Source organism: Pimephales promelas, chromosome 9, assembly GCF_988280905.1.
Source record: "Pimephales promelas chromosome 9, fPimPro1.hap1.1, whole genome shotgun sequence".
Classification (NCBI taxonomy): Eukaryota; Metazoa; Chordata; class Actinopteri; order Cypriniformes; family Leuciscidae; genus Pimephales; species Pimephales promelas.
In genome coordinates, this window is record NC_142777.1 from 15,266,708 (window position 1) to 15,280,055 (window position 13,348).

Below are 13,348 nucleotides of genomic sequence, written 5' to 3' on the forward strand. Positions count from 1 at the left end.
TGACTTCCCTAGTAGAAAACAAATGGAACATTGCAAACTTGAGAAAAGATCTCAATGGGCTTTTTGATAAAATAATTTGAAGCATGTTTTATTTATTTTTATTTTTAAAGACCATAACATGCTTGTGGGCTGTATTCTCAAACAATAACCAGAGCACAAATTTCCACCAATATTACAGCTCTCTATAAATGCAATATTATATTATTAAAACTGGTAACATAGCACTGTCAAAATTATCCATATTACAATAGCAATAATAATTGTAGTTATTTTCTATTTAAATATTACAATCTTGTCCATTGGAATGATTCTCTTCTGAATACTACAGTAACAGCAAATTATGTATTTTTCATTTATTCTTTAACACCGAGACAAATGAAACATAACTCATAAAAAGTGCATGAAATGTTTAATGAATAGAGTATACACATACTAATGGCATGTAATAACTCAATAAACCATGCAGATGCGCAGTAAGTTCATACTCAAGCTTCACTTAATCCAAAAAAGAGAGAGAAAAAGATATTTAGACTGTGGATGTTAGAGAGACCCGAAGTTTTCAGATGAGGAAAGAGTCGAAACAAATGGCTCCAGATCTTCAAGAGATGCCTGCAGGTGGAGAACAAGAGGTAAAGCTGAATCTGTGGTAACATACAGCAATGGAAATGTTTGAGTGTCTCAAGGAAATCAGTTTTTCCTCTTACCCTCCATTCCTCCACGCCTGAGGCAATGCGCTGCTCTGTGTGTGTGATGTTGTCTCGGCCGGCCTGCACCTTCTGAGCAAGAGCAGCGTTCTCCTTCTGGAGTTTCTTCAGCTGGATCCGCATGTACTCCTCCTGCTTCTTATAATATGACACTAAATCACAGCACACATCCTGCTCTGGAACACCACTCGGGCGCCTGCAATACATGAAGGTTCAAAACCAAGCAAAAATCGATTAGTTCATAGCGGATGACAGATAATAAACCCATCTGTACCAGGTGCATTTTTGACATGACACTCCACAATTGTTTGAGGCTGTCTACACTGGAGACATCAAAGGAAACATCAGACCTGGTACATTTGTCTTTCTGAAAAAGCGAATGATGTTGTATTGAACCGTCCATCATAGCAGCGCAATGCCCCGTTCGCTTTGACGCGTTCATGAGTCCCGTTTAATCATTGAAGGTCTATATTCTGTGAATTTTTGCTTTCTCTTCTGTACCCAAAAGCTAAACGTCTTTTTTAATGCCTCAGTCATGGTCTCACAGTGGCTAAAGACCCTTTGGCTCCGCCTGCAACAGTAGCCACGCCCCAAACTCACACTATTGGTTGAGCTGGAGAGTGATTGACGAATCTGAGCGGACCGCTCTCAATGTTTAGTGGTAACTGGGAAGCTCAATGTTTTCACATTTGGGGGAGACAAACCCATGAATGTCATACTAATATTAGTCCATGAACAATAAACTGGGTTACTATAATATATGCAAAATTAATCTAACATGCCTCCCCTTTAATTTAAGGCATTAAAAAAAAGTAATTATTTGACCAACAAGAGGGTCTAATTGGAAACATGGGATAATCAACTGGCTACTTAACAAACTTTACAAATGGGCCTGATTTGTACCAAGAACTTGTACCGAAGCTATTTTCATGGTAAGAGCTACTGAACAGAGTTACACAAGAGCTGCATAAAAGGAATAAAAACACAAACCAAACAAAAAAGAAATCATATAAAGATGCAGCAGTTAAGAATGACACAAGATAGAAAAAAAAATCTGGTAAAAATGTGCTAGAAAAAAGTCCTTAAGTGAATGTACTAAATAAAAATGTTGTGTACTTGCATTAAAAGCAGGACAATTATTTGGCATCAGACAATATGCTGAGATTCTTTTTCTTTAAAAATCCAGATAGATTTTTTTTTTTTAATTCAGAGTAAATTGATCAAACCCATACAATCAGATTTCTATTGTATAATAAATTGTCTGCAAACCAGGTAGTTCAAACCAAGAAAAATGAAAATTCTGTCATAATTTACTCACTATTGAGTGTCATTCTCCTGCTGATATTTTGGAAAATGTTGACCTCCATAGTATTTGTTTGTCTACAGTGGAAATCATTGGGTGTCGTCAACTGTCTGGTTACCAGTATTCTTATTTTGTGTTGAACAGAAGAAAGAAACTCACACAGGTTTGGAACAACTTGAGGGTGAGTACATGATGACAGCATTTTCATTTCTGGGTGAACTATCCCTTTAAGAGTTAAAAGGAATTAGCTCCACAGTCCACATATTGTGTTGTATATCGTTACTGTTAAAAAAAAAGGAGGCACTGTTTCCCCCATATACATTATACATACCTGTAGACGATACATAACTGTATATATCTATTTTCTATCATGTTCCTGTTTTATTGTAGGAATAATGCCTCTTTGGTTATTGTGTGTATTGTAGAAACAAGAGTCGGGAGAGCATCAGTCCGTGAACTCACCATGCAGCTTGTGGCGTGTCTTTAGCAAGCTCCTCCAGTTTGTCCAACTCTTCAAGCTTCACCTGCAGGTCGCCCTCCTCAATCACAGTGGCAATTTCTTTCTAAACACATTACCAACACAAAACATGATTAGAATGATTGCTACTAAAACTGTGCACAGATACACAGCTAATGTAAAGCAACATTGAGATCAAATAAACTGCTGAATTACCCCCATGTAACCCCCAAACTGTTGTGAGATATGTGTAGATAATGTGACTTAAGACTGTCAAGAATGTGTGGGGGGATTAAGTTAGATTTTGCATTAAGAAATTAGAAAATTAATCCCATTTTAGGACCGTCAAGATGCCGTGAATAAGGGTGGAATCATGGGAGTTGTCGTCTTCACCTCCACAGCCGATTGAAAGCAGTCCGATGGGACTCATGCAGAAATTGTGTTCATCGGTGAGCTAATATATCAAAGTTTTATTAACATCACTGTGCTATAAAGAAGGGCGGAGAGAGAGCCTGGGACATTTACCTTGCTGTTTTTATTAAGCTTAAATGCCTCACAATTTGAGTCCACCCCTGAACTTGAACTTTGTTATGTTTGAACACTTAAATAAACATTATTTTATTTCCTTCTAATGAAACAGTCGCAAGTGCTGAATTTCTACGCACACAGGCCACTTTACATGAGGAATTTAAAATGTGGTCAAAACAATCACACAAAAAATACATTTGAGTGTGTGAAAGTTATAATGTTACTCTGTGCATTTGCTCGGCGGCTGCTATAGTAAGTAAACTAGATCAATAATAGAATATCATATTAATAAGCTGGATGGCTTGTGTTCCTAGATGGAACGCAATTTATTTAAAAATATATAGTACGGAGGAGAAAATGCTGTATTATCCTAACTACAAATTAAGCTCTTTCTGATTATGTTATATTATTTTATTTGTTTAGTTAGTTAACAGGGACATCCCACATTAATAACACATTTCTGTAAATACAGCACAATCAGCCAAAGGCTATTGTTCATCTGTAGTCCCTGGACATAATGTTACAAGTCACCCTGGAAAGAAATATGTGGTTAAAAATACACAGTGCAATTTAATAAAACAACAAGACAATCCATAAAAACAATAAGATTAAATATGACGTCATTGACGGGCGACTAAATGACAAGAGCCGTTCAAAGACGTCTACGGATATTAGATACGGATATATATAACGTTACATATTAGACGTTCTCTGGGCCGTTACACTGGTTAAAATATATAATACCGGTACAAACAATATGTAATGTGCGTGCATTAACGTTACCTGTACTAAAGTCTGCAGTTGGCTGATGAACTGTTTGTGCATGGCTTCAGTCAGCTGAGGGTTTTGCTTTGACAGTGGCTGGAAACAGTGGGAAAACCTATCGAAACTGACACAGAGTGCAACTAACTTTAAACACTGAAGCAACTTATTAATAACAGACAACAAAAACAACCAGTCTGAATGCGAATTAAGTGAATGCATCCGGGTTACCTGGCGTTGTCCAGCAGCCACTGCAGACTCTTCTCCATCACTTTACTGAAGAGCTTGAGTCTCGGTTTGGACTGAGATGACTTCACCGAATCATTGCGGCGAGTCGATGCTTCTGACGAAACATCACCGACTTTATCCGCATTATTTTGAGCTGGAACAGATTCGCTGCTCTTCTCGGACTCCTCCATGTTACTGCCTAGCTGTTGATATTTACAAAACTACCCGCCAACAACACGCGCGTCACACTACGGAAAGCGAGCAGCTGCCAGTTCAAGTCGTTTTCTCGAAACGCGTTTATCTGGTCTGAAGGTTCATATTACCGCACTCACCCCCTCAGCTGTCTTATGATCTATTTCTACCCTTCCCTTCTCTTTCCTTTACCACATGGGGGTTGGTTTTTACTACGGCTGCAGCAATGAGTTTAATTAGAGGCCTTGTTTCCACTTTATACTATATTCCAAAGATTTATAAATGGTTTTATCGGCCATATTACCTGCTGTCACTGCTGATGACCCTGGCGTTTCCACTCGTGCGTCGCTGTCCGGGACTGTGCGAGCACTTGCCCTCTCAGAGAGAAGACAACAACTCATGCGCCTTCGACTGGGTCAGTGCTGCAGCTCAGAGACACTCACTGGGAAAGCCTATGGAAACTGTCATACTCAACTAACCTAACTTTATTGCAGCTTAATAACACTTTACACTTACAGAAAAGTAACATAGGCTACTGACATGTTATTGGACCTTACAGCTGCATGCTGTGCTGTCTGTCCCTGTAAATAAAACAAAACACAATATCTTCTAAGGGTATTCTAAAGCCTAAAAATATCATTGCATGCATGTGTTCGTTTTTGTCAGGATTCATTGATGAGTCAATAGTAGCCTAATGTGTCCAGACTTATATTATATAGCCCAAGTGTTTATTATTTGTATTATTGCTCCTTATAGAGGGAGGTGGAGATTTTAATGTTTCTCAGTGCCATTGTCATGATGAAGAACCGCAGAGCCAGTAAGTTTAGATCAAGATGTTCATGAAAAATGTGTACATCGATGGTGCTTTATTTGAATTGAGGATTGATCTCTTTCCCTCTCAGTAACAGTGGAGCAACACATAGGGAATATATTTATCTTCAGTAAGGTGGCGAACGTGGTGCTGTTCTTCCGAGTGGACCTGAGACTTGGCCTTCTCTACCTCACGCTGTGTGTGGGTAAATATGACACACTTGGAAATAGTCACGAGTACACATGTGATTCGGAAAATAAGAGTATTACGTACCTAATTCTGTGATGTGCGACATTACCCTTCTGATACTGTGCCTTTTCTATGCAGTGTTCTTGATCACTTGTAAACCACCGATCCACATGGGCCCCGAGTACATCAAATACTTCAGTGACTCAACTATAGATGTGAGTGGAATTCAGTCAGACTTCAGTGTATTTGACCAATATCTTCTTTTGTATGTTGATATGCACTCAAAAACTTCTGCTTTTTAATTAAAATTTGGTAACACTTTACAATATGGGTGCACTAATATACATTAATTAATACTTAACTAATGCACAGATAATCATGAGTTAATATATAACTCATGAAGAACTAAACCATAATGATTAATGATTACTGCATCAGCAACTAATAAAGAGTCTATATGATTAATAGATGAAGTAATACATGAATTGCTATTAATTCAATGTGTCATTGTGTATTAATTCCTTAATAACATATTTTATGTAAGCAATAAGGTACAAGAGGCTGTGCTGTATCGTGAATAAGTAACGGCTGAAGGGCGTTCACGACGTGAAGCGGAGTACCTCGAGTACCTTATTGCTTTTATAAAACGGTTGCCACACAATATTAAAGTAAAAGCAATGTATTAGTGCAACTTTCTTGAAGTAAAATCACTAAAAGCCTTCTTCCGCTAGAAAAAATAGTCCCTGAGCGTGAACTGCAACAACGTTCCAATGTGTAAAATGCATGAAAGCTCAAATAAAAACAACATACAACCGCAGTGTTGCGCAGCGATCAATAGATCCGTTGTGTGAAGCGGTCATTGTCGTGTTTTATTGTGAATAAAGCACAGCTCCTGACCAATCAGAATCAAGGATTTGAACTAATCGTTTTATAATACGTATAAAAATAGTATAAAACACTATTATTTTTATTAACTAATAGTGTAAATTAATGCGTTAATTACCACAAATAGTCAAAGCTATGCACTTCAACTTCCAATTGTCTGCTTTAATTAATCATCAGCTAATGATTTGCAAAGGTATCATTATGTTATGACTTTACTTGTTGGGGCACATCATTATTAACTAGTCATTTAGTAACTGTAGTAAATTGCACATGAATTTGCACTAACAATGAAGTAATCATATATTAATGCATATTAGTGTACCTGTCATATGACCTGGAAGTTGAAATGCAAGGCTTTGGCTTATTCTGGTAATTAACATATTAATTAACACTATTTGTTAAAAAAATGAGTTATTATGGAATTAATCCACAATTACATATTTAATTAATAACAATTCATGTGAACTAATACATTAACCTTATAGACTCTTAATTAGTTCCTAATGTGGTAATCAATAATGAATAATCATTAGTTATACATTAGTATTATTAGTATTAGTTAAGCATGAATTGACGCTTATTAGTGCCCGTATTGTAAAGTGTTACCAAAAGTTTTAATGTTTCTATTCTTGTTTTTGTATTAAAACAAGCATTGAGATGTTTTTTCCCCTTTTCAGTGTAATCATTTGTAATTTCAGACACTTGGACCATGAAATTTGCCATAATTTTTGTCCATTCCCGATACAATTTTTTATATATATCACACGTTACTGATTGAAAGTAGCCATACAAGTCATCTCACATTACATTGCAGTTGTCAGGATCCAGTGATCTGTGTCATGTCTTATTTCGAAATTTGCAATTCATACGTTCATGTTCATTTGTTGTTCTATCCATGGTCTTAGTTATTTTGCTCTTTGTGTTTAGTTGTTCCCTGTTATCATGTTTCAGTTAGCTATTTGAAATTGTATATTTCAAACTATTTGTGTATATGCCTTTCATGGTTAATGTTGTTACGGGTCAATATCAAGAGCTACGTCTCATGTCATGTGTCCCACGGTCAAGTCATGGATATGTATCACATTTTGAACCATTAAACACCTTTTTATCTGCATATAGATCCAGATTCTTTGACTTTTGAGGCCATGTTACAGTAGTATAAACTCTGCTAATACTATGAATTCCTCATTATTTAATTTAATGTCATGTTATGCCATGAACTGAAACAAATGTGCACATTATTCTACACAATGTCAGGAAGAACTGCAAAGGGACGGCCGTGAGACATGGATTGTTGAGTTTTATGCCAACTGGTCTCCAGAGTGTCAGTCATTTGCCCCCATTTTTGCTGACCTGTCACTCAAGTAAGTCACACTACTAACACACACATCTACTCTCAATGAGGTTAATGACTTTGCCTGTGTTCAACAGATATAGCTGCTTAGGACTCAAATTTGGAAAAGTGGACATTGGACAATACGGAGCAGTTGCCGAGAGGTAAAGTAATCTTTATTTCTCTTCAAAGTCAGCATGAAACAGAAGTAGCAATCGTCTTTTCTTCCCTATATTGTGACGTATATCCAACTTTGATATGGATTCTCGAACAATGAACAAATGACTTTTGTCCATGGGGAATTGATTGGATGGTTTGCTATTGGTGGATCTGATGTGAGTGACAGGTTGCCCCGCCCTCGTGCCAGTAAACACATCATCAGAGAAGAGATGACGCAACAAGAGAGATTGAAAGCTACTTTGATTAAAGATTACGAGGGCACATGAATTATAAAAAACTAATGATAGGCACAGATGATAAATACTGCAATATTACATAGATAAAAAAATCTGTCCATTTTCGATTTGGCCTAAACCTCAACATATTTTTGGCAACAGTCTTGTTAAGAGATGTATCTTGCTATACTAGTTATAAATAAAGACAACACTGACAGTCCTGTGCTTTCATTCCAGGTATAAGGTGAACCCATCGCCTCTCTGCAAGCAACTGCCCTCCCTGTTGCTACTGCAGGGTGGCCGAGAACTCATGCGACGCCCTCTGGTGGACAAGAAGGGATGGGCTGTTGGGTGGAGCTTCACTGAGGTAACACTCTGAAGATATACAGAGCGATTGGTTATTCTTCTCTAAAACATTCGCTTGTGTGTTTTACAGGAAAATATAATTCGAGAGTTCAACCTCAATGAGATATTCCAAAAATATAAGAAACTGAGCAAGGGTGAGAAGTCGGAGGAACCAAAGCCACCCCTGAAGGAGGATCCTGAAGAAGAGGAGCTAGTCGGCCCTCATGAGGAAGAGGAGGAGGAGCCTGAGAGCAAAAAAGACAAATGAGACACAGAACTGAACTGACACCTGACTTCAGCATCATGAACCCAACACACATGTTCTCCCTTTTAACAGGGAAAACTTTTCCTGCTCAGTTTAACTGCGACTTTTAGTTGGAAAACAATCTAAAAGGTATGACATTCAACACATAAACCTGCAATTTGCAAAGAGCCGTGTATGCTTTCATATATCACATTGTGACCTCTGGCTTTTATAGTAAATGTATTCAGTACAGTTTGAACTAGGCCTCTTTGCATTCATTTATTTTTTGCACATACAAGGACAATCATTTTTAAACTGCATTATTCTCTTGGTCAGGGTGGTACTGCAGGGGGTTTGCCAATCACTGTTTGATCTAAAGAATATAATAGGCTTTAAACACAAACAAAATATTAAGTTAACTTCCACCAAAGATAACATCCTGTCCGTGATTATATAATGCCAGCATCATAAATGCACGAAGATGACATTATACGCGTTTTATAGGCCATTTAAAATGTAACAGTCAGTTTTACTAACTGGACGTCCCTAATTCATCTCTCAATCCACCAAGGAGTTCTTGGCCTTGAAATGGTCGAACACTCCTGACTCAGGCTTTATTTTATGCTACATTTGCTTTTGAGGTTGAAAGGTTTAAAACTGCTGAGTAAATCATGTTTGTTCGAGCATTAGTTATTCCTACTGATATTTCGGAGTCTTAAATGAATATCCCAAAAATGAACATGCTATCATCATTTATTCATAGCCATGTCTTTCAAAATCAAAACCCATATGATTTTTGATAGATTACAATATTTTGGGTGAACTTTCCCTTTAAATTGAGCAGCAAATCCAATCAACACACTATAATGAGGGAATTCCAGCAACCTCATATGAAGTTCATTATTGAAATCTCCTTAACGTTAATAACACAATCAAAGCTCTAGTTTTTTCTTTATTTACCTTGTTTACGGTATGGGATGAAATCAGTTTCATATGCCATGATATTCAGCATGAGCAATGAAACATTAAATTAATTAAAAATGACAGCAAAAACATTTATAATGTTACAAAGGTGTCTATTTCAAATTAATGCTGTTCAGTCAACTTCCAATTCATCATAGAATCCGGGGAAAAAAATATGTATCAGAGTTTCCACAAAAACATGAAGCAGCACAATCATTTTCAACATTGATTATAAGAAGAAATGTTTCTTGAGCAGCAAATTATCATATTAGAATGATTTCTGGCAGATCATGTGACACTGAAAATTCAGCTTTGCATTACAGAAATAAATTACATTTTAAAAAAAATATATTAGAAAAGCAGTTATTTTAAATTGTAATGATATTTAACAATATTACTGCTGATTTGTTGATTAATAAAAGCAGCCTTGGTGAGCATAAGAGAACTCTTTATAAAACATAAAATAATAAATCACAATTATTTTACACTTTTGATCAGTAGGCTATGAAACAATGTTTCCTGTGCACAGCTTCAAAAAAGACAACAATCCTCCCTGTCTGAGCCCATCTGTATTAGTCTCTGTGTTATGTACTGTAAATGAGCCAATCTCTCTCACTCTCTCTCTCTCTCTCTCTATTGACTTGTGAATCTTTGTGAGTCTTATTATTTGCTCCCGTTTCCCTCTGAAGCCTGGAGAGAGGGGTCTGAGTAAGTGCGCTCCAATACTGTAGCATTATGGCTCCTGGCAGACAGTGTGTTGGCACGGCCGAGGACACAGAGACAGATTGAGGCTGACACAGCAGACCTTCACTTGGCGAATGGCTGGCACTGCCTGCTGCGCGGATCAGAGCAGGCCTCTATGACTCCATTGGGGGGGCCTGTCACCCTTTTGGAGAAAAAAAAGGAGTGCTGTTCAGTTCCGGCTGCAGGATGGTAACAACAACAGCGGAAGATGTTTTGAAATCCTTCACAGTTTGATGGCATATTCTAAATGTCATGGAGCCAAGTGTCTCACAAAGAAAATGGGGGCATTTATGAAGGGCTCTTTAGAGTGTCAAACCTGATTTGAGTGGCAAGGATTAAGGGATATTTTCCTCTTTGGTTATTAATGGTAAAAACGTGCTGTTAAAAAAAATGTGCACTTTTTTCAGCATTCTTATAGACATTTCAAAGGAACAGCAGTTATTTGAAATAGAAAACTTTTGTAACAATGAAAATGTCTTTACAATCAACCTTAAAAAACGATCGTACTGACCCTGAATGTTTAAATGGATGAATGCAGTATTTAAAATGTTGACTACAAAATGGCGCTATAGTTACTTTGAAACAAAGAAGAGCAATTTGTTGCAAGAGACACAATCGATTTTTTTTTGTAATGTACACTAATGTATTTCTACTTGATGTAAAAGGCCTACCCTGGAAATAATAATTATATAAAAATAAAGAAGTAGCGCCGGCTTACAACATTGAACGAATTATCTGACTGCTGAAAAAAAGCTCTGACTGCTGGGTGATCATTTACTTAGTTGGCCTGTTCACAGATTCAGGTTTTTTTTTTCTTCTTTTTTTACACGGAGGCAATAATTGTATCGTTTTCAAAAACTTCAACTTTGCAAACCGTTTTCAACGCCATTGTCGTGTAAATCAACGGCCAAAACTCATAAAAAGCTCACTGTAAAAAATGATTTTTTGGTCGAGTAAATACTAGTGAAAAAACCCAATGTAATTTACTTGAAAAAGTTAGTTCAGACAAGAATTTAAAAAACTAAGTAAATTCCATATCAGTACTTAATTCAAGCCAGTAGAAATGAAAGTGTAAAAATCAACTCAATAAAATTAAGTAAAAATTACTCAACTTTTCTGATACTGGGGTTCCCATCATGCACTGGACCTTGAATAATTAATGAGGCTCATTTTTCACTGGTTTCCAGGTGTATTTACACTGTTTTATCATTGATTTTTGTTGTCAGTATTAGTAAATTGCCATTTTGTGACATTTCGAGTAATTTTTTTGCTTAAAATGACACATTCAAACACAAAAACGACCCATCAAATGTTACCGCCATTGTGTATTGTCTACCAAGTATTGAGGTGTTTGCATTCAGATGAGGCTTAATGTCTGACATAATGTATATATAAATTATTTAGATGATCTAAGTAAAGCACATATAAATGACTAATAAAATTCTAGATTATTGTTTTAGTGAAATGTAATACAAAGGCAAAGGAAATCGATATTAATTAACCTTTTACTAGCTGAGTTAAAATTACTTATTTTTTGTAAAGTTTACTTAATTCCATATTCCAAGTAAATTTAACTTAAAGATTTCTAATTAAAGCTACTGATAAATATGTTTAGGTTTTTACTTGGCAAATCTTTGTAAATTTACTAGCATTTTCTGAGTGAGATAGTTTAGCAAGGTTTTTTCAAGTAAATCCTACTCCAATTTTTTTTTACAGTGCTTTACGCTTTTAGTTGAAAACACTTGTTAACATTCAAACTAAAAGTCAAAGAAAACGAAATTAATTATTCTATTAATTTCATTAATTTCGCATTCATTAATTTTAGACATTCCATTAATTTAGCAAACATCATTCTGAATAATTTTAATTTCTGTTCATACAACTTTGAGAAAACCTTGCTAAAGTTCTGAGGACGTTCCCTGTCAGCTGGGAAGGCCAGAATCACCTGCTTAACTTCCCCCTATATGTGCACTGTCAGTTGGTATCAGATCAGCATGTTCAAGTCAAGCATTTGCAGTTTAGCCATAGCATGTCATATTGCCAAGCTTTCCAGCAAAAAGACGGTTGCAGATGAATCTCAATAATGAGCCATGTGCTGCAAACAGCAGGATTCTTGTCTGGCCTCCTGTTCAAGCTGTGACTTTGAGTATGCTTGCTTTGCACCCAAACAAGGCAACAGTGGGCTTAAAGTGTGCTGCCCCATTTTATAATAGAGGATTATTTAAAAATCTGAATATTCAATCAGTGTAGGAAATAATTAAGCATTCACAAATCAGCCCTGCATCCAATACGCATACTGATCATCAGCTATGGTCTGCATGCAGGATATTGTATACTGAGCCAAGTGCAGAACATACAGTATTGGATCCTTAATTAGAAGCTATGCCTGTTTAACATCCCAGATCGAGCCATTTATTGCAAGTTGTCCATGCACGTGCAAGAAAATGTCAATTTATACATCCAGTCAAGTGAAGGACTGAAGGCAAAATGGCCTCCCATGCTGTGTTTCTGCACAGCTCATTAACTGGGGTAAAGCTAGACCTCCACACACAAACCCCTCATCCTTGAGCTTAGTTTTGTAACTGGGCACTGGGTTAAAATGATCTCTATGGAAAGCTTGTGGAAAGGCTACAACCCTTGGCTCTGGGGGATCTCTCTTTAGGGGCGTCTTGGAATAAATCGAGTGCTGTCTGAAAGGCAGCTGCATCAGAGCTGTCAGATTGTCATGTCGTCTAATTCTAGAAATAGCTGTGAGGAGGGTTTGGAAAAGAGGCTGTCGGATTATGCGTGTTTATACGAAATGCTTTAAAAAGATCTCAGCATGCTTGAAAGATGCAAATAAATGCTCTTTGTACGGAAAATGTCGATTTCATCCTTGACTTTTGGTGTGAAGGTTTTTTGTAGTTATGTTTGGCGCCATCTTTTGGTACTGAAACATTTAGCAGCCCATGCAATCACATTTATTTGATATAAATATGATATATCAATACAGGCTTTATTTCTTCTTTCTGATTTCTTAAAACCTTACATATTTAATAGCCTTTTTATTTTGTTTTTATTTTCAGCTGACTTATCTTAGAATATTAATATGTTGTCTGTGAATTTGGACATTTGTAAATGAAGACTATGTGCCTAATTTGTATTTCTATTATCTAGTATTTTTGTATTTGATTGTTTGCCTGACCATTTTGAGTCACAGTCACAGTGTATGTATGATCAGATGTATTGTTGTTTTGGCCAACCTGGCCTGAAAACTTCTAGAACT

At 36.6% G+C, this 13,348-nt stretch overlaps 2 protein-coding genes across 2 annotated transcripts; one reads left to right on the plus strand and one right to left on the minus strand.

Annotated features, from left to right (window-relative positions):
* Window positions 1–392: 392 nt before the first annotated feature.
* On the minus strand, window positions 393–4,246 carry pmf1 (polyamine modulated factor 1). Its single transcript, XM_039648459.2, has 5 exons — window positions 3,986–4,246; window positions 3,776–3,881; window positions 2,470–2,570; window positions 705–900; window positions 393–609 (listed from the first exon to the last, which is right to left on the minus strand). The coding sequence occupies exons 1-5, from the start codon at window positions 4,171–4,173 to the stop codon at window positions 541–543; spliced, it is 660 nt and encodes a 219-aa protein (XP_039504393.1). The 5' UTR covers window positions 4,174–4,246; the 3' UTR covers window positions 393–540.
* A 3-nt stretch (window positions 4,247–4,249) lies between these two features.
* On the plus strand, window positions 4,250–8,639 carry tmx2a (thioredoxin-related transmembrane protein 2a). Its single transcript, XM_039648458.2, has 8 exons — window positions 4,250–4,589; window positions 4,931–4,991; window positions 5,077–5,190; window positions 5,313–5,389; window positions 7,317–7,423; window positions 7,491–7,556; window positions 8,025–8,154; window positions 8,224–8,639. Exons 1-8 carry the CDS (start codon window positions 4,401–4,403, stop codon window positions 8,398–8,400), a joined length of 921 nt encoding a protein of 306 aa, XP_039504392.2. The 5' UTR covers window positions 4,250–4,400; the 3' UTR covers window positions 8,401–8,639.
* Window positions 8,640–13,348: the final 4,709 nt, after the last annotated feature.

Coding starts and splice junctions, on each gene's coding strand:
- pmf1 (XM_039648459.2), bottom strand. CDS start 4,173: ATGGAGGAGTCCGAGAAGAGCAGCGAATCTGTTCCAGCTCAAAATAAT. Junction 3,882..3,985: donor TGGCTGCTGGACAACGCCAG/GTAACCCGGATG, acceptor ACTCTGTGTCAG/TTTCGATAGGTTTTCCCACT. Junction 901..2,469: donor GACACGCCACAAGCTGCATG/GTGAGTTCACGG, acceptor CATGTATTGCAG/GCGCCCGAGTGGTGTTCCAG.
- tmx2a (XM_039648458.2), top strand. CDS start 4,401: ATGAGTTTAATTAGAGGCCTTGTTTCCACTTTATACTATATTCCAAAG. Junction 5,390..7,316: donor TCAGTGACTCAACTATAGAT/GTGAGTGGAATT, acceptor ACACAATGTCAG/GAAGAACTGCAAAGGGACGG. Junction 7,557..8,024: donor TACGGAGCAGTTGCCGAGAG/GTAAAGTAATCT, acceptor CTTTCATTCCAG/GTATAAGGTGAACCCATCGC.